Source organism: Podarcis cretensis (assembly GCF_951804945.1).
Source record: "Podarcis cretensis genome assembly, chromosome: 6".
Taxonomy (NCBI): domain Eukaryota; kingdom Metazoa; phylum Chordata; class Lepidosauria; order Squamata; family Lacertidae; genus Podarcis; species Podarcis cretensis.
This window is the reverse complement of record NC_137175.1, coordinates 63,648,476-63,669,731: the sequence shown is the minus strand read 5'-3', so window position 1 is coordinate 63,669,731 and position 21,256 is coordinate 63,648,476. Positions and strand designations below refer to the sequence as shown.

Here is a 21,256-nt window from a genome sequence, read left to right as displayed (position 1 = left end):
CCTAATTCTTGGTACATCTCCTTCCCAACCTGCTTCAGATTTTCCAAGTTCACTGGCTTTCCCATCAATTCATCGGTATAAATTTATTCTTTTCCTTGGCTTATGCTCCCGAGTACCCTTTCTCCCCCTCCTTCCCCCCCAGGACACCCTAAGATTGCAATGCAGCTGCCCATGTGCGTTCCCTCTTTCCCTCGGTAACAGAAAAGAGTAAGGTCATTTCAAACTCTCTGTTGATGCACCATCGAAAAACTGCCCATGAAGAGGCTCAGCCTGCCCACTCAATAAAGGACTGATTTAGTAATTCTAATTGTTCTCACCCTTCTCAACTGCAATACCTGTTTCAGAGTTTAAAGTCTGAAAGATACACATATCCATCACTGTGGATGGCATATAGCATACAGCACAAGTGTAGGGTATACATTTCCAGGCTGTTTTCTCTCTCTCTCTCTCTCTCTCTCTCTCTCTCTCTCTCTCTCACACACACACACACACACACACACACCAGTGTCAGGAGAGCCACAGCAGAGAGCAACATCAACAGAGGTTAGCTCTTTTGTCATGTGCCTCTGTTGTGCGTTTGCCGCTGCGCTCCTTGCAAGGAGAGTCCACGTCAGTCCGTGTTACTGGATTCCTGTAAAGTCCACATGTATCAGAAAACAGTGCCTTCCACATGCACTCTCCACAGCGGTATTTCATGAAGTTTTGAGTTTGAAAAGTGAGACACGAAGATGACACAGTTGGGGGAAATGACCTAATGTTTGAAGACTCTACGCAATCTACTTCTGAGCTGAAATGAGAATTTGCTGAAACAAAGTTATGTCCAGTTATATCAAAAGGAACTGTTCCAAAGTGAACTCACAGACCCATACTTTATATACAGTTTATTCCACTAGAGGTTGTAATTTTATACATAGTATAAAGGGGATCCTGGTAGCACAAGCATCCTTACTTTACCATACTGCTTAAGAACCATTTTTTACATATTAAGTATTAGGTACCCTATCATTAAAACAATATCTAGAGATCTTGTAAAAAACCAAACCAAAACCCTACATATAAATGGATGTTTATCATAAGCACAGTGCAAGAATGTTTTCATAATATTTGAATCACAATGAACAAAATGCTGTGATTTAAAACTAATTGAAAATTATGATGCCCCATGTGGCACCCAGCAGATGATGCTAATCACTAAAGCAGTATTAATTCCAGATAAAGGTGACAAGGGGCTCATCATTAGGGTTCCAAAATAAACCTTTCACAATGGCCCAAAACTTTACAAAGCCTCCCATCTACCTCCCCATGGGTTGACCTATCCATTTAGTGAATGTGAAAAGGGTCAGAAACAACAGACCATTGGGGTGGAAACCAGCTGGTGCCCTTACACTCAGGGAAGGGCTTTTGATCCAGCAGACATCTGCCTCAATAGAATCCCACCACTACCAAATCATCCTTACACCATCTTATAGGTAAAGGTAATGGACCCCTGGGTGGTTAAGTCCAGTCAAAGGCGACTATGGGGTTGCGGCACTCATCTCACTTCAGACCAAGGGAGCCAGCGTTTGTCCACAGACAGCTTTCCGGGTCACGTGGCCAGTATGACTGAACCACTTCTGGCGCAATGGAACACAGTGACGAAGCCAGAGCGCACGGAAATGCTATTTACCTTCCCGCCGGAGTGGTACCTATTTATCTACTTGCACTGGCATGCTTTCGAACTGCTAAGTTGGCAGGAGCTGTAACAGAGCAACGGGAGCTCATCCTGTCATGGGCATTCAAACCGTCGACCTTCTAATTGGCATGCCCAAGAGGCTCAGTGGTTTAGACCACAGCAGCACCCACGTCCCTATAACACCATCCTATACCCTGTTCTAGAGGGTTCCCCAACACACTAGAGCTAATTTCACGGGTCACTAGGGCGGGGGGGGGGGGGGGGAGAAGAGAGGGGGATTAGCAGAAATTGCTTCTCCTCTTCCTTCTCCAACCAGAGGTGTCCACTGAATCACCATCCCTTCCACAAACATAAGGTCACCAAGTGAATTCAACCCATTATTGTTTTCTATTTCACCAGTTACGAATAGTGTTTAAACACTGCATTATCACTGCGCATGGAAGCAAATCCTGCCCCGGTCTGAGAATGAACAGGAAGGAGTGTGGGGAGAGGATTCCTCAGTGCTTTAGCCAGGAGGCTTGATATCCCTCCTCCCCACGTTAAAATATATATTTATATATAAAAATACTGTGTTATAAACCATCTTCAAAGTGTACAAAATGACCATGGAAACCAAACCTCAATCATGTAAACAAATCAGCTCACAATTTCTTCATTTTCCCTTTATAGCATGGTGGTGGGGGAGCAGGAGGGGGAGGAGAATATCCCATTCAAAGGGGTGGCAAGTCTTCTTGAAAAGAACCACAACTTCACCAACACAAATAAAACATAGACTGCATTCATGGAGAGCATCTGATGCTTTTTTTATCTTCCTCTCCCTCAGAGTTCATGAATGTTTTGAGTTCAATAAATAGTACAAAAATAATCCTTTATTTAAAAAATCTTGAGATGCACTGTCCCAGGTCCCATACAGCAATTTGTAAGTGAAAGGAACTTTTTTTTTCCTCTTAAAAAAAACCAACAACCCACAAAAAAGCCTCAACAAATGGAAACCTCGTGGCAATGTCTATTTCTGGAACTGGCACTTTCTTTGTTTCTGGCTGCAAAGATTTCTGTTCTTCCAGTTAAGGAAATAAACTCTCTCTCTCTTTCTCTCTCTCCTTTGTCTGAGCACGCTCTTTTCTTGGCTCAGACCAACAGGGTTCAAAAGGCTCCGTTTACTGTATAAACCTTCCTTCCTGTGTTTGGAGGCCGAACATTCCTACTATTCCATTTTATTGAATGTTATGGCAGGTTCATTCATCATGCTAATTTCTCTTCCACTTCAGAGCCAACCTTACATTTTGGAAATGTAAAGTTTTCAAGTGAAACGAGTCCAATGAAGTTAGTCAAAACCATGCCTCGTAACGGTATAAACGTCAAGTCTCCTCTCAGCTGCATTTTTTCCCCTCCCAAGGCCAGAGGTCATTAGCATTCCGCATCTACAGTATGTACTGTGACCGCAGCCTGTAAGTGGTGACTGTGATGAAGTGCTGGGTGATGCAATCTGTAGTGGTGGAACTTGTGACTCAAGAGGGCAGCAGTCTGAGGAGGGGTATCCAGGTCTAAATCTTCATCATGATTTCCCACGTCTACACCAGCTGACAATGGGTCGTTATTGCAGGGAGGGTTTTCGCTGTCTTCCTGAGGACTCATAGTACTGTAGCCTGGAAAATATAAAGCCATATTGGTAAGAAGCGGTGACTTTATATAGGCAAACAACAACAACAACAGACTCAGAAATTTACACCACTAAAATAATGCACCCAAAATGCAGCAATCCTAAATGCCGCTTGGATGTTGGTATTTATTATTTGTTAAATTTGTATGTCTCCCTGTACCCGCAGGTCTCAGGGCGGCTCACAAGATACAAATCTCCATATAAGAACACAAAATACATAATCAAAATAAAACAAAAACAACCCAATAATCCCTTTGTTTGCTTTCCTCCATACTCTCCCTGGTTTTTGCCTCTATAAAGCCTTGCAATGAAATTCCTGGTTTTCACACATGATTCAAATATTCATTCGAAAAGGCAACTTTATAATTATACTGCTTTAACTTCTTTGTGCAAGGAGGTCAACAGACCACACTCATGTATGTTTGGGGAAGTATCCATGACAAATCAAATCGGTCTTCAGCCTGAGCAGAACCTGCCAGTTTTGTATGTCAACATAAGTTATCTCAGAGTGGACTCCTAGACAGTTGCTCTACAGAAGTGTGGACCTAAACTAGTCAGATGTCACCATAAAAGGAAGGAGGGAAAACAGCCATCACAAGTCCAGTAATTATAAAGATCTCCCTAACATGGCTACTCCATTTATCTTTTGTACTTAACCATTTGCAATGAAGTAAATGAAAACATGCCCAGAGCTACAATACAGCAATACAAGGAACCTGTTTGGAGCCAGTATGATGTACTGAATCTCTCTTTGGATAGAAGACCCATCGTTGCCTGAGCAAATGCAATTTGTTCAATACCGTAACTCAGACACAATGGCAGTATCTCTAAGAAAACAAAACCAAAATAAATAACAATTTAAGATCCCCTATGGGATCTCATTTGTGTTTCCTTTTATCTGCACTGATGCTTTGGGGCATTTATCTGCCTTTCAGTTACTGGCAACATTGATTGGAACCAGCACCATTAAAATCCACAGTTTGAGGGGATATTTCAGCTAATTTGTCTGGCTGCACTTAAGTGAGCTTTTGAAGTCCGCTACAAAGAGAGAGAGAAAAGCCCTAAAGATGATAGGGGGGAGGAGAAGAAGAGGGTGAGCAATGTCCAATAACATTGCCACCCAAAAATATATGGAAATGTACACATACTCTGTAAATATATGAACAGGCAAGAAATAGTTTTCAATAACAATACATTTTTTTTAAAATAATAGTATTAGGCAAAGAAGGTGCAGCATATAATAATAATAATAAATTTTATTTATATCCCGCCCTCCCCAGCCGAAGCCGGGCTCAGAGCGGCTAACAACAGTAAAAAGATAAAACATTCTAAAATCATTTCATTATAAAATTAATTCCAATCAAATTAATGGCAACCATTGGGCTAGAAGGTCTGTGAGGATTGCCAAAGGAGGGAGTCAGGCTGTGCCCTGGCCAAAGGCCTGGTGGAACAGCTCTGTCTTGCAGGCCCTGCGGAAAGATGTCAAGTCCCGCAGGGCCCTAGTTTCTTGTGACAGAGCGTTCCACCAGATTGGAGCTACAGCCGAAAAGGCCCTGGCTCTGGTTGAGGCCAGCCTAACCTCTCTGTGGCCTGGGACCTTCAAGATGTTTTTGTTTGAAGACCGTAAGTTCCTCTGTGGGACATACCAGGAGAGGCAGTCCCATAGGTATGAGGGTCCTAGGCCGTATAGGGCTTTGAAGGTTAAAACCAGCACCTTAAACCTGATCCTATACTCCACTGGGAGCCAGTGCAGCTGGTATAGCACCGGGTGAATGTGATCTCGCGACGAGGACCCCATAAGGAGTCTCGCTGTGGCATTCTGCACCCGCTGGAGTTTCTGGGTCAGTCTCAAGGGCAGCCCCACGTAGAGTGAGTTACAATAATCCAGTATGGAGGTGACCGTTGCGTGGATCACAGTGGCTACTTGTTAGAAGTCTTCAGATTTTGTACTGAAAAATTTAATTGAGTGCAGTACCTTACAAATAAACTTGGACAGTGTGACATTTTGCATAAATCACCAACAACAAAAACAGATTCATACACCCAGAAAACAGCACTCCCCTGTGAAAGATTTTTGTTATTACCAAAATCAGTGAGAAACAGTAATACACTCAACATGTAACAGTTCACTGGAATGCTGGTCTTCCGCTTGCTTCCAAACAGTCCATGACCACAAAGCCACAAAAAGTGTTGCTAAATGGCCTGCTTACTCATTTATTTTTTAAAAAGCTGTTTCTAGTTAAGCCAATCAGGCAAATATTTCCTCCAAAACTGTCAGCTTCTGACAGTCTTAAGGGCCACATAGAGGGGTCCGTAGGGTGGCACCAGGCAACCAAGCTTGAGATTTCCCCATCCCTGTTTTATGACATCAATATTTTGGGTGATAAATGCAAGAAAGGCAAAGTTTATTTGCAATATTTGGTGACGGGGGTGTCTTCCTGCTTGTGATTGTACTTACTATTATGCAATATATCACTCTCTCAAGTTGTTCTAGACTTACCTCATTCTGCCTTGCTCCCCTTCAAACACAATACTACAATCTCCAACCTGTATTTAGTAATTTGTTGCGAAACAGAGGACAGCTTAATATATCAGCATGCTTCTTTGGAACCATTTTTTACATACTGGGTTATGAAACATATCTCATTTTAAAGGGGAGTTATCTTTAGAAAAGCTAGTGGACACTATAAATTGTCTGAAGTAAGGAATTACAGAGATCCGTTTGGAAGGTGGACACTCTCTAATCTTGTGCCAGTCTCTCTGATTAAAAGGAAACAGGAGAAAGGGGAACGTCTGCCATGTAGATGCCCCAAGGATCCATTTCAGAGCAGCAAACAGGATGAGAAACGCAGATGACATGTTTACAGTCATAAAACGAGGCATCCCAAGTTGGACACACCCAAAGTCACAAGCTATTGTTCAAGGTCCTTGACTACTTTATGTTGCTTCTGGAAACAGACTGGTAAAAAGAAATTATGCAGTGTTTCAGAGCCACTAAACACACAGAATTTTTAGGGATAACCTTAAATACACCTTTGGGCATACACCTAAAAAAAAAAGCAAAAGTATTGTGGCAGCTTTCACAAACTAATTATAGCATAAGCATTTATGGACCACTGTCCAAAAGCAGCTTGCCAGGTGGAGCAGAGCTTCCAGGCTACTTTTCCCAATCGGTTGCTCTTGCTTACTGAGGGGGTGGGGTGAGGAAATGGGGAGATCAGCATGGTGCAAACACACCAGCAGAGCCAATCTGGTGCTCATGCCAGCACATTTGCACTGTGGTGACCTCGCCGCCACTTCGCCATTCCTTCTCTCCTTCCCAGTAAGCAGAAATGGTCCACTTGCTGGGAATTTAGTGTAGTGGCTCCACCCCACCTGGCAAACTGCTTGTTACACTCCACTTCATTAGATGAATGAAGTTTTATTGTGAATTACAGGAATGTGTACATGTGTGTGAGGCGAGAATTGTAAACAGTGAGGTCAGAGGAAAATGAAAGGCAGAAAGTGCATGGACAGCGATAGTTTCATAACTGACAGTGATCATTCACAAAATAGTAGTTGGTGATAACACAAGGAGTCTGTCTGAGCAACAGCTACTGTTTTGTGATTTAGCACTATTCATGATGTAATAATCACTGTCTCTGAACTTTCTGTGTTTTATTTCCTTCTGACTTCATTGTTTCCCATCACCCTCAATAACTTATGTGTATTTATACCTGTAACTCAGGGTCTGGCTGTGTACCTGTAGCCAACTGAACCCACTGTAATATGGAAACACTCATGCGGTATAGTCCTCTCAAATACCTGTATTGCCTCAGGGGACACACACACACAGGGGACTAACATTATACTTCCTATAAAGGATGTCAAATATACAACACAGGTTTACATTCCGCCCCCCCCTTTCCCTTTTTATTTGGTCCAGCGAACAAAACAGAACATGTTCTATATTTTTAAAAATATGCTAAAAACATGTCTATCTAACATTGTCATGTTTCCTCTTTCAAATTCTGATTTTGTCCGCCAGGCACTGATAGAATGTGCCACATTTACCAGACTATTATTGCCATTGTCATTATTTACCACTTTTTGCCCCCAACCCGCAAGCACTGAAGAGGCATATGGATTCAAATACCTAGCAACAGTATATTGTTGCAAGCACAGAGATAGACGCTATCTTTACCCTTGCTTGGTGGTGGGTAATTTTGGAGGTAAGTGAAAAGTGCTAGCACTCGTGTGATACATTCTTTCCCCATGACTGTACCACCTTGGCATTTACTGGTTTCTCTTCTTAGGTTAGACTTCTTCCTGAAACACATACTTTCCAGGTAGATACAGATTATAGTTGGAGGAACACAATCAAATAAGCAAGTGCCTCTTGTGTGTTCTGAAATGAGTATTCTGAGTCTTAATCATCTCTTCATTTCATGTACCGCATGGAGATGTTGTCATCTAGAAACATCCAAGGGCTCCAAGAAATAAAATACAAACACAGTCCTCTCCCTGTCCCCACATTTAGCAACATAACATATCAGTATTTATAGTAAAAGTGACACGAAGATACAGCTGACAACGCTGGCAGAAACACTCGCTAAACTTATATTAATCCTCTTAGTGGACTCATCAACTTGATACAGGTTTGAAGACTTAGAAGCAGCTGCTCACTCTTGCTAGCTATTTCTCATAGGTCAATTATGTGGCAAAACCCATAGCCCAGCAACAAAGGGAATACCAGAAAACCCAAATGCTATCAGAATAAACATCTTCCCTACCTATAGCCATATATGGTTTTATAGAATAAATATTTTTTCTTGTGTGTCGCATGTTCTTTGCTCAAATATAATGCACAGCAGGAAGCCAAGACAGCATTCAACTTTTTTTTTAACAAAAATCTAACACAAGCTTAATTTAACCCAGCAACCAGGAAGCCCATGTTGCTAGAAATTAAAGGCTGTTTTTATAAAACTTGTGCAGTTCATTTCAAACGACACAAAGGAATGAAGAGTTTCTCCTCTTTTCTGGAGAATTCGAAAGACGTCAGGACTAGCAGGAGGCGAAAGGGGGAGGGAGTGTGAGATTAGTGGTGTCCTGCGCCTCTTGGAATGCTGAGAGGTTATGTAATAATGCTGGTGCTATCCATACGATTAAGATACTGAGCACAGACTTAAGCTAAAGGATTCGTGTTGGAAGATCACCCTGACAAAAATAGCTTCCGACGCTGGATAAAGTCTTGCCCTGGAATGGGAAAGTGTCAAAATTGTTTTCAAGTATGGAAGAAACAAGGAGCGGCGTTGGGAACGATCTGTTTGATGATTTGTCCGCAATGCTGCCAAGAGGCAGAAGTAAGATGAGCGCATAATACAGACGTCAGCAACTTCCAAAGTCTTACCATGATCGCTTTCTGTTCCTGAGCGTCCCCAGTAGCGGCGTCTACGTTCTGGGCTGTGCGCATGGCGCTCAATAACTGCTGCTATAAACCGGGTGTTGCTGACTAGGAGTGAGCAGAATAAGAAGGGGGTGAGGAGGGAGAAAAAAGTTTACACTGAGCACACATTCTCAAATAAAGCATCCGTTTAGAAAAGATTTTATGAAAGAGATCATTATAAGGTTGCTGTGGAATTCCAATATTGACCAAACTCCCCCCTCCCTTTTAAAAATCTATTGTTGTACTTTATATGCCCAGTGGAATTCATAATAGGAGCCATCTTCAGCCTTCGTCTGAAAACATGAGGGTTAAAACTGTGTGGAGGGATGACGGCACATTGATTAAAATTTCTGAATCTCACAACAAGGAGAGTAGCTGCTGGTTTTCTGTGGCAGGGTCAGCACTGTGTGTGCTTCATGACAAATCTGGAAGCAAATTATACCCACACCTGTCTTTAAGGCACCATAAGTTACAGCGTTTGCTGCAAAAAATACCAGTGGCAGCTAAAACCTATCAAGGCAACCACAGGAACCTGTAGAATAATAGCTGTGATTCAGTCTGCTACATTTATATCTATGTTTCAGGCTCCTTGAAAGCTAGCAAGTCTAATTTAGATTCTGGGAGGTGACTTGGTGTCTGACGGCAAGCATACCGTCAGTGAGGGCACAGAAATCAGCAAGTTAAGATCAACTGTGGTCCATGAGCTGTTTGAACTAAGGGCTGCATTTATATTTGCCAGACTGTGTAAGATCTTTGAAAGAATGTAAGGAGGCAGGAGGTGGAGTGATACAATGAACAGAATGTTGGCCCAGCTTCAAATCACTGTTCAGCCAGTGGGTGGCTTTAGGGCAAGTCAATAATTTTCTATTGTTGCCTCCAGTCTGTAAGCAGGCAAATACTGCAGTGTCACTCGCAGGGTTGATGCGAGAATGACTGGGACCCAAAATCGTAAGGCACTCTTGTCATCCTGATGGAGATAAATGCTATGTGTTGGAAAGGCGTGCAGAAGAAACAGCACTGAGCCTCATAGTCTTCCCCACCTGCAGTGACAGTGTGACTGCTTCATACTTACTGATTCCTCTGTCTTCGTGACTGTCTTCATCCCTCTCGTCCCTCTCATTCTCCAGGTTGGACATGCGGACTGACATTTCTACACACCATTACAAACAGAGAAATGCCACTGTTAAGGGTGAAGATGTTGCATTAGACTGCAAAAGTGCCCAGCTTTGGAAATGCCCGTGAGATGCCCCTTTTTTTCTGAGAACAAGAGATTTGAGGTCCAGAAGCCTCAGAGCCAACCATTTTAATATTTTGGTTAAAACTACAGACAGCAAGTACTGAAAGGGTACGTACCAATATTGAAAACAAGGGTGCAAACTTGCTAACCTCTTGCTTCCCTTTCTTGAGCCACTTCAGCAACAGTTAGTCACAAACTATGGGTGACTTGTTTTGACTTGATGTAATTACTACTGAAGCAGTTGCCTATTAAAATTGCTATCGTGAAACTCAATTTTTTCAGCAACAGCGCCCTTAAAAATATTTTGCTTATCATGCTCATAGGGTCAGTTGTGAGTGTGCTAGCATAACAACCGTTCATATTTGTCAGATAATGGGCTTCCTACAGTCTATGTTCAGAAGGCTCTGGTTATGCTCTTAAGTTTTTTATTGAATGGTGACTGTTTCTTAATTCCTGTGACTGCTTGTCCAGGACTAGCACACTGGCTGTCAACGTTCACGGGGCACACTATTTAGTTTAATTTTAGGAAACGGTATAATACAATGAGGAATAATGCGCTTGTTTTTTCATTTCATAAAGAGAAATTCCCTAATACCGGATACCCTTTCTCATTTGTGTTTCTGGTATATGTCATCTTCTGTTCAGTTGGAACAGAAGAAAACGTCTAGGAAAAAGGAACTTTGGAAGCAGGAGGCATTCAAAAGTATCATGACAACATAACGCACACATATTTATGCTGAAATCATTCACATCAGGAGTCAGGAGTCACATCAGGAGTCAGGAGTCACGGTCAGGAGTCTAGACAGGAATGTAGAATCCTAAACTCTAAGATGAGAAATTGTATTTGCAAGAGCCTAGAAAGTGGTGTGTTGCTATGTTTTTAAGGTCATTTAGCTAGAACAGTCCAGCTTTAAATTCTGCATCCAGCAGAGGGCAGCAGGGCCCATTCTATGTCACAGCAGATAATGTGAAGTGAACATTCTGAGACGCATGATTACAATAAACCTTGGATTATCAGAAAAGTGCTAGGACAACCCTCAAAGTAAGTTGTTTCAGCTGTTGTGGCCAGAAACTCTCTGAACAATTTGCATACTCTCTGCAACCCCCACCCTCCACAAAATAGTGGTGTTTTTGTTTTGTTTTTTTAAAAAAGTTCTTACCTTGTGCTGCAAGTGGGGACATGTGCTGGTGGCTTCTGCGGTGAATCTGATGACGATAGGCATAGACTGCCAGAACTAGCACCATTATGCATCCCATAATACCTCCAGCAACAGGACCAACCGGAGCACTTTTAATCATATTTAAAGCTATCACCTCATCTCCTTTATTTCAGAGGGGGAGGGGGGGAAAAAAAGCTTATGTAAATGCTTTGCAAAAAGTTCAAACCACCCGAAACATAAATTAGAAGGTAATGAGAAAGTCACAACAATTACTGTATAATACAGTCGTACCTTGGTTGATGAATGCATTAGCAGCCAAACGGTTTGGCTCCCGAATGCCGCAAACTCAGAAGTGAGTGTTCCAGTTTGTGAACGTTCTTTTGGAAGCAGAACATCTGGTGGGGCTTCTGTGGCTTCCGATTGACTGCAGGAAGCTCCTGCAGCCAATCGGAAGCTGCACCTTGGAAGTCAAACGTTCTGGAAGACTTCCGTTTGGCTTCCAAGGTACAACTGTACTGACTGCACAGAGAAACTCCCAAAATTAAAATGTATCAGCCTTTAAAGTGACACACTGTAAGAATACAAATCTGTTGACTATTCTAGGTAACACGCAGACCAGACATAGCTGTCAACTTTTTCCTTTTCTTGCGAGGAATCCTATTCGGAATAAGGGAATTTTCCTTTAAAAAAGGGAAACGTTGACAGCTATGACACAAGAGCGATATGCTGGAAGATTGGTACGAATGGATGCAAAATTCCCTGTTCAAGTTTATTTGTTTGTTTGTTTTTTCTTAAAATATTTCTATACTGCCATATCATAAGATGTATCAAGGCATTGTATAGTATAAATCATAAAGCACCATTTTAAATATGTAAAAAGTAATAATACAGATATTCATCCAGGTGACTGACCAATAAAAAAAAAATCAGGTGCAAAGGCCCATCAGCACAAAAAAGATGTCTGGAAGTCAAAAGTGAGGATGCTTGCCAAATCTCTGCTTCAAGAGCGTTCCACGGTATGAGAATGGCAACACTAAATGTCCAAATTATCATTGAGGCCAAGTTGGCCTCTATAACATGGGGAGCCACTAACAGCTCTCCTTTGGATGATCTCTGTGATCATACATATAATAAAGGTTCAGGTGGTTTTTCAGGGTATCCTGGACCCAATTGTTCAGGGCTTTGTCAACAACGTTGTCCTCAAAGTGTCTGGCAAGCTGCTCACAGGTAGTCACCATGCACTCCAGAGATTCATCCCCTAATCTGAAGTAACGAGTCTCTGGACCACATGAAACAATTCTGCCAACGGACACCTTGAGGATGAAATGCTTGCAATACAGTATGGGTTGTTTCCTGCCTTCACTGCCATGTGATAGGCATGATTATGTGTCCTAAACACATCCTTTGTCCATTTGGAAAGAGATTTCCACCACTTGCACCCCAGTGATTGCCCAGCCTGCTTCATCAACCGCAGCTTCTCAGAGTACCAGGGAGCAATGTGATCAACAAACACGCCGACAATGGCACTTCATCTTACAGTGTGCAATGGCTGAAAATGCTGCATTTTAATGCAGGGGAAAGCCCCAAGATACTCTGTCACAAGGATGTCCCATTGTGACTTGTACAATCTGTCCAGGTTTGACTTTATGACAGATGTGAATACATTAAATACATTGATGTTTGTCCACCATGACCATCCTTACCAATGGCTCCCATGTCATCCACGTAAGGGCTTTTGGCACCCACAATTCCACCAAAGCATTCCTTCTGAGGAGCGCAGTAGGATCTATCTAAATGGGTCTTTCCATCGCTGTCTACCATGCACCACTCACAGTCCAAGACACCAAAGCAATCCCTGGAAGACAAGGAAATGGCAGGGAGGATTATTACAACTCTGCTGTCCCAAATCTCAGAAAACATACTACTGAAACTGTTCTCCACCCCCCAAAGTTAAAGGCGTAATTTTCCTTAAAAGTGAAGCAAGACCATTTTGTTGCGCCGGCATGTTGCACTAAGCTTGTATAAGGCCACCTCCCCTCATTTCCCAGTGTCGCTGATTTTAAGTCAAGGGCAGTTTTGTGACAAGGCCCACTATGAAATTCAATCATGGTTTGCTGTTGCCACACTACAGGTGTTTTATTTTAGATTCACTCATGCTTGTGTGTGTGTATGGAAAACCCACGAACTTCACCTGCTCTCCATCCTTTGATTGCACCGTGTATTAATACATTGAGGAAGAGCATCTTGTAGACTGGGATCAACTGCAATAAATGTCATAGGTTCTTGATGGACTTCACAACTAGGATTTCTAAAGTTTGGGAAAAGCACAGGGGGGGAAATCAGTTACTAAGAGTTATGAGAAAATGTACCCTGATTTAGAACGTATAGTACGCTGTGCACCTATCAGCAAATATAACCCACCGAAAAAAATCATTATTGTGCTAGTTACCTGCTTTCTGCGTTGGTAAGGTTGCCAGTACACTCATTAACCTCTAGGGGGCACTCGCAAGGACATTCACATTCGTTCTGCTCCATTCTTCAGGAAGGAAAGAAAGAACAAACGAGACAATGCTTATTAGAATCACATTTATTTCTAAATATCAGAAAGAAAGAAAGAGAGAAAGAGAGAAAGAGAGAGAGAAAGAGAGAAAGAGAGAAAGAGAGAAAGAGAGAAAGAGAGAAAGAGAGAGAGAGAGAGAAAGAAAGAAAGAAAGAAAGAAAGAAAGAAAGAAAGAAAGAAAGAAAGAAAGATGTCTGCGAGTCTCTTATCCTGGGTCAAATCTCTCTTTCACATGCACACTTTAACCCTGAAAGTCCACTTGGGCAAAGATGTCATATACAGTGGTACTTCGGGTTACAGACGCTTCAGGTTACAGACGCTTCAGGTTACAGGCTCCACTCACCCAGAAATAGTACCTCAGGTTAAGAACTTTGCTTCAGGATGAGAACAGAAATCGTGCGTCGGTGGCGCGGTAGCAGCGGGAGGCTCCATTAGCTAAAGTGGTACCTCAGGTTAAGAACAGTTTCAGGTTAAGAACAGACCTACAAAACGAATTAAGTTCTTAACCCAAGGTACCACTGTACTGCAGAATATCTCATAGTTTCAGTGCACTCTGTGTTGTACTGAGCATATTGCCTATGCAACTGCAGGACAAAGGGCCCTGCTGGCTCAGATCAAAGGGCTATCCAGACCAGCATTCTGCTTCCCACAGTGGCCAACCAGATGCCCAAAACCCTTCTCCAGCTGTTGTTTCCCGTGGGCTGGTATCCTAAACTCTGCTGACTCTGATTCTGGAGGAAGCACTCCGTCAACTTGTCTAATAAGGATATCCCCCATGAATTTGCCTAATTTCCTCTTAAAGCCACGCAAGTTGGTGGCTGTTAATTACATTTTGCGGTAGTAAATTCCAGAATTTTATTGTGTGCTGAATGAAAAACTACTTCCTTTTCTCTGTCCTGAATCTTCCACCAATCGCCATCATTAGATAACCCAGGTTCTGGTATTATATGTGTGTGTGTGTGAGAGAGAGAGAGAGAGAAAGAAAATTTAGAAAGCCTCTAGACAAATAAGGGAAATTTATAAAATTATGCTTCATGTGGAAAACAGTACTTCCACATGAGGCACAATGTCAGAAATTTCAATTAATACTCCTCCTTATTTGCCTTCTTCTAAAGCAGCTCCAAATGTTTCTGCCTAGGAAAGGCCCTTAATTATTTTGGTTGCCCTTTTCTGCACCTTTTCCAGCTACCCAGTTACCATTTTTTAGTTGTGGCAACTAGATCTGTACACAGTATTCCAAGTGTGGTTGCAGCAGAGGTTATAGATAATCTGGATGCATGAGGCAAAATCTAGCTGTTAAGTGAAGATTCAAAACACAACAACTATTAAATGATAGATACAAATAAATAAAACTTTCATCAACCCTCAGAAACACATAAAGTTTTACGCTGAATGAGCATTTTCCTCTGAGTTAAACTGAACTAAGTTAGCCGGGTAGGTTAATTCACATAGTTAATGTGCACAAGACTGAAGAATACTAACAACCAGTTTTGTTCAAGAGAGCTTTTAACATGGCTGTTGGCTGCAGCAAGGATTTCTGTAGTGCAAAAATGGAAAGCATCACTTATTATTATGGTACAAAACTGTATGGAACTTAGCAAGTAACTCACAATCTGAAAGTCTCCAGTGGATCTGAAATCCAGAACACTTCTGGCAGGATTTGAGTAATGCTTGTAATGTACGAAAAACTATGGTAAAAATGGATTATTTTTTAAAAATAGAGAAAATAAGGGAAGCAGTTGAAAAAAGATTGATAATGGTAACCATGGAAGGGCAAAGGGGAGTCAAAGGATTCAGGAAATCCTAAATGATGATGATGATGTTTAATGTTTGAATTTAAATTTGCAATGTAAAACTCAATAAAAATATATTTTAAAAAAGAAAAGAAATCCAGAACACTTCTACCCCATTGGTGGAATTTTATTTCATATGCTGCTACTACAACGGATACATATAATTCTTTCTATAATTACCAATGTGTGAAATTTTGTCATGACATTGGTGCCTTATACACTGTTATTACTTAGAATCATAGAAACACAGAGTTGGAAGAGACTACAAGGGCCATCGAGTCCAACCCCCTGCCAAGCAGGAAACACCATCAGAGCACTCCTGACATATGGTTGTCAAGCCTCTGCTTAAAGACCTCCAAAGAAGGAGACTCCACCACACTCCTTGGCAGCAAATTCCACTGTCGAACAGCTCTTACTGTCAGGAAGTTCTTCCTAATGTTTAGGTGGAATCTTCTTTCTTGTAATTTGGAGCCATTGCTCCATGTCCGCTTCTCTGGAGCAGCAGAAAACAACCTTTCTCCCTCCTCTATGTGACATCCTTTTATATATTTGAACATGGCTATCATATCACCCCTTAACCTCCTCTTCTCCAGGCTAAACATGCCCAGCTCCCTTAGCCGTTCCTCATAAGGAATCGTTTCCAGGCCTTTGACCATTTTGGTTGCCCTCCTCTGGACACGTTCCAGTTTGTCAGTGTCCTTCTTGAACTGTGGTGCCCAGAACTGGACACAGTACTCCAGGTGAGGTCTGACCAGAGCAGAATACAGTGGCACTATTACTTCCCTTGATCTAGATGCAATACTCCTATTGATGCAGCCCAGAATTGCATTGGCTTTTTTAGCTGCCGCGTCACACTGTTGGCTCATGTCAAGTTTGTGGTCAACCAAGACTCCTAGATCCTTTTCACATTATCTGTGTATTACCTATGTGGTTTGTTCTGTGCCTGTGTGTGTGTGTGTGTTTTGTTTCTTTTGTTACAAAACTCTCTCTCACACACACAACACTAATGATAGAGCCAGAATACTCAGAAGGTATCAGGGACAGGTAAGAATTCATAGGCACTAAGGAAGTTATGCTGATGTTAGAACCAAGCTCTGCTTCATATTAAGATGCAAATCTCATTCCTAAAAGATCACAGTGCTGACCCAGAGACTATACTCCCAAATTCCTCCAAAGTGCGCAAATATGTAGCAGCAAAGGGGAAAGCCTGGTTTCTTCCACAAGCAGCTGAGCCTTTCCCAGCAGGAAGCAGAGCTCAGATATGGCAATCCAGTGGCTACCTGCCCAGCAGGCAAGATTAAGTAGATGGCATTCCTGTTCCTTTGATGCAACAGGTGTGAATTCTACCTCCACAGTCAATATGACTAGGCTGCAGCTTTCAATGCTTGGGCAGGTGCAACAGTAAAGGTGCCATCATTTCTTATATACATAGTTAGAGGGAATAGCAGCCACTGCTACTCTGGAAGGAAAAGGGAGACACAGCAACCAGGTATCCAGGGATACTTTCGCTTGTGTTTCAGCAGATGCCTCAAACATGAGGCACTTAAAGTATTACAGTGCACAAAAATAAGAAGTGTGCAAAGCTTTTTACATAAACAAGATTTAAAATACTCCTCTGCAATTCACAAATGGTTCATTCAATGACTTTTTTTTTTTAATGCACATTAGCTAAGGCCTCCACTTTGGATAAATCTAATCCAATCACTATAGCGGATGTAAAAAAAATAAATAATTCTCTTACCTGTGGCAGTTCAGACAGAGCCTATCTACCATACTGCAGGCACAGAAGGCAAGCGAGTCACACGTTTCATTTACGATTCCAACAAAGGCATTGGTTCCAGGTATCCTTGTCAGCCTGTATTTGGAACAGTGGCTGCCATGCACGAGATTTGTCAGATCACCCTAAAGGAGAGGAAAACGCATCAGACATATGGCAGGGAACATGTCTCCTGGTGAGGTGAAGTGTTACTACTACCACAAATGTTTCTGAAACAAAAAAGTCACCCTGCAATGAAACCTACAGGGTTCCCTCTACTTAGGGTTGCGTAGTTCTTGTTACCGGTGCAGGGAAAGTGCTAACAACACTCAAAGCCCCCTTCACATGCCACAAAGGGGTTGTTAAGGGATACACTTCTTGAAGATTTCCTCACTCACCAATATAGCACCGGTTAGTAAAGAAGACACCTGGAGTGTCTTCCTTGACTTCTTATAGAAAGGTTAAACAGGAGGTGGAAACAGAATCCACAATATCAATATCTTTTGTTTCCTGAGTATTCATTTTAACTCTAAGTTGATTCCCACCCCCACGTGAACTCAGTTTATACCATTTCCTCAGTTATCATGAAGGATTTAAAAGTATCCACTTAGCACCAAACTAGTTATCAGAACCCACCATTCATTTTAATCATTTAAAAAAGGGTTATTATAAGCAAAACCAAATAATGCAGTTTCTTTTTGAGAGCTGGGTTCAGTGGTGGCTGGACCTTGAGGGGTGACCTAGGGGGGCACTGGAGGCTGGACCAGTTTGTTCTGGTTTTCTCATCAACCTGCTTCCTTGCAAAGTTACTGTGGACGCTTAAGCCGTGAATCTAACTGAACTCAACCCTGTGAGGGAGGTTAGGCTGGGAGACTCCTCCTCCTCCTCAAGTTCAACCCCGCCCTGCCCCCGCCAACCTAGGAGGACAAGGATGATGGTTGGACCTGCTAGCCACAGTGATGCTTGTGATTGACTGGGCTGTTCACAACTGTGATTGGCTAGCGGAGTTTATGGACAGGAATTATAGGAAGTTAATGAATATGAGTGTGTGCGGGAGGGGAGACAGCTTTGGAGTTTGGGGTGTACAGAAAAAGGTACTGTTCCTGAGTGACCAGCCTCCTCTGTTCTGTTTTTGGTTTATTTTGTGTTTCAAGTTTATGTGAAGCTACTGTAAAATTACAAATTCCGCCCCCCTCCCCAGCCTCCCCAAATTGGTTGGAACAGAACAGCACATGGGGAGATGATAGGGGAGATCGCTCCTTTGGACATGAAGAGACACTTGTGCCAACGGAACTGTCACAGTAGTGTGGTATTGAATTCCACTCATGGTATTTTACTATTTTTCATGCATCCAGCTGCAAGAAAACAAACAGCCAAACAAAAACACACATACATCTCCCCTCCCACACGCCACACATACCGTCAGGCTGGTATTAAATTTATAAAACCTCTGGACTGTTCTGTCACTGAAACTGTTACAAAGGTTTTTCTTCACAAAGTTTGGATGGTTTAGAATATCATTTGCCACCAGAGGTTCCTGCAAATAAAAGGTAAGGATTTTAACTTTTTTTTTTAATTTTACAAAGCAACAGCAGCTGCTAAATTAACATTTATATCTCTCACATGATAGATAGATGATAGATAGATCGATCGATAGAGGTAAGTACAATGACTTAGCCAAACCTTGTGTGTAATGTGTTGTTGTTCTACTGGAGCATGGCCTTTGGGGTCAATAAGAGTAGGGTGTGCCACAAGATATCCTCTGTCCTCCATAATAAAGCACCTGCCCAACAGGGTACAATAAAATGAAACCTAGGTCAGAATACCTATAAAAGTACATTTAGCATGTTGTATGTTGAGAGCAATTTTGCAGAAACAGCTGTGGAGACAAATACAAATCACAGGCTTTGGTACGAGATGCATTCTGCACATTTCTGTTTGTTCACTGAAGCAGAGACTTTGTAGTGTTGCATGTCTGAAAATCATGAAAATCTGTCGCGGAATATATGCAGCTAAACGGTAAGCGAAGTTTCTGAAGCCACTGGAAATTCAGTGCCCCACACTGCTTCTCCCCCATCACCACAACTAACACAAGCAAAATAAACAAATACATTAAAACAAGCTTAACTTTCATAACATACAGGTAACAAAAAATCTACTTTTCACTGGCATTTGGATTGTAATGGTACAGTTTTAAATTTTCAAGAGCATTGCCCACAGAACTCTGCTTTTTGAGACTTTTGAGGGACCATTTTGAAGGTATTTAAGAGCCAGGTGTTGATAGCTGGTAGCCAGGACCCAAAGGTAATCAGAATCCATGGGCAACCAGAGAGGAGAGTTGGAGAAAACGTTAGGAGTCAAGACCAAGAAGTAATCAGGATTGGAGAGCAAACCAGAAGGCAGGAGTAGAGAACGAGTCAAGATATGAATGAGCCTCCTGGGTGTGCACACAACACCTTTGTGCAAGGGAATGAACAACTCAGGAAATCTTCTATTAGCTATAGTCGTGTGTTTCATCCAGAGACAAACCATGCTTAACAGCTTCAGAACATGCCAGGATATTAAGCTATGATTTGGCTTAATATCCTGTTTTAATTCCTCAGTATGGATGAAACAGGAAACTGCAGTTAAGGAAAAGGCAGTCTTCCTGCCTTTTTTGCTGGCTCACATGAAGGGAGCAGCAAATAAGCTGGGTAAGAGCACAAAAGGCTCATTCCTATCTCCGTTTATTAAGCAACTACAATTGTCCAAACACAATTTCTCTGATGGAGAGACCTGGTGTTTGGATACTTAACTTAGCATAATCTAAGATAGCAGCCAAAAAACAATAGGAGAGTGTTTGGGTGATCACATGTTGACTTAAGAAACCACCAAACAAACCAGGAAGTCTCCAATTAACTAGTTTTTTTCTGTTTTGTCCAAACTTAGATGCAAGGGTTAACATCTTTGGAGCAGGTCAACAATATTAAGCTGTTTGAAGATAGTTTAATGTCATATATTAGATAACGAAGTTAGTGGTTTATGAAAGCACTTGTCACTGTTAACCAGTTAATCTCTATGGTGCTCTGCATTCTATCTTCCCGCTACTACAGATTAAAATGGTTACTTTTTGTAGCAATTCAGCGGTTAAGAGATTCACACATTCAACATGATTCTGCTTCTAGATTTCAACAGATTTGACAAGGATAATGAATTTAAGGTTGAAATGCAATGTGTTGGTTTTTTTTTTAAAAAAGTGTTGAGTGAGAGACTTTATTGAACAGAATTCTAAAACAGGTAAAACATTGTGAAATATGCAACTAACACACATTTACCTTATTTTATTCCCTTCATCTTGGTTGCAAACAGGTAGCAGGTCCATTAGAACCTTGTAGAAATACCTCAGAGTGAAATCAATGCCCATCACAGCAACCGAATGGCCTGAAGACTTTTGTGAACTGCAACAATAAAGAGGGGTGGAAAGGTCTTGAGAGACACGCTATCAACAAAACAACCAAAAATTTTTATATTTTGTAGTTGTCATGGACATGTCAAATGAAAAGCAGACTATGGATTCTGAATAGGTGAGGAATCAGCCTGCTCCATGAGCTCATAAACCATGATAATGGCCTCTCACTAGATCACAGAGACAATCAATTCCCCCCTCAGAGTTAGGTAAAATACTTAACAGAAAGAGCAACTAACACACATATCTCAGGTAAATACACATGTGGTGGTAAACAATTCTACTCCATGAAATACCACAATTTTCAATGGGCAAAAACAGTAAACTTGCACGTCAGGGTAGGGAAGTAGTGCATTTGTAGTTGACGCAATTAAGGGTCAGGTCTTTGTTTTTGCCCATTTCCTTCCAATTTTGACAGAAAACAATATCAGATATGAGAAAGCCATGAGGAACTTAAGTTTCTCAAGAATTGTGAACTTGAATCTCTTTGGTCCATACCTGACTTTTTAAAAAAGACTTTAGCAAATTAAAATTTTGCACCTCCTATC

At 41.7% G+C, this 21,256-nt stretch overlaps 1 protein-coding gene across 1 annotated transcript in view; it reads right to left on the bottom strand.

The window, feature by feature from the left end:
* Positions 1 to 866: 866 nt before the first annotated feature.
* Positions 867 to 21,256, bottom strand: part of CACHD1 (cache domain containing 1) — a 121,122-nt gene continuing 100,732 nt past the window's right edge. The window contains exons 17-27 of the mRNA XM_079982393.1: positions 20,578 to 20,700; positions 18,947 to 19,046; positions 18,684 to 18,800; positions 17,249 to 17,409; positions 13,604 to 13,690; positions 13,346 to 13,462; positions 12,858 to 13,009; positions 11,155 to 11,316; positions 9,830 to 9,907; positions 8,722 to 8,823; positions 867 to 3,318 (exon numbers count right to left, since the gene is read on the bottom strand). Of these exons, the coding sequence (XP_079838519.1) occupies positions 3,080 to 3,318; positions 8,722 to 8,823; positions 9,830 to 9,907; positions 11,155 to 11,316; positions 12,858 to 13,009; positions 13,346 to 13,462; positions 13,604 to 13,690; positions 17,249 to 17,409; positions 18,684 to 18,800; positions 18,947 to 19,046; positions 20,578 to 20,700 (1,438 nt within the window). The 3' untranslated portion in view covers positions 867 to 3,079. The remainder of the gene's footprint in view (positions 3,319 to 8,721; positions 8,824 to 9,829; positions 9,908 to 11,154; positions 11,317 to 12,857; positions 13,010 to 13,345; positions 13,463 to 13,603; positions 13,691 to 17,248; positions 17,410 to 18,683; positions 18,801 to 18,946; positions 19,047 to 20,577; positions 20,701 to 21,256) is intronic.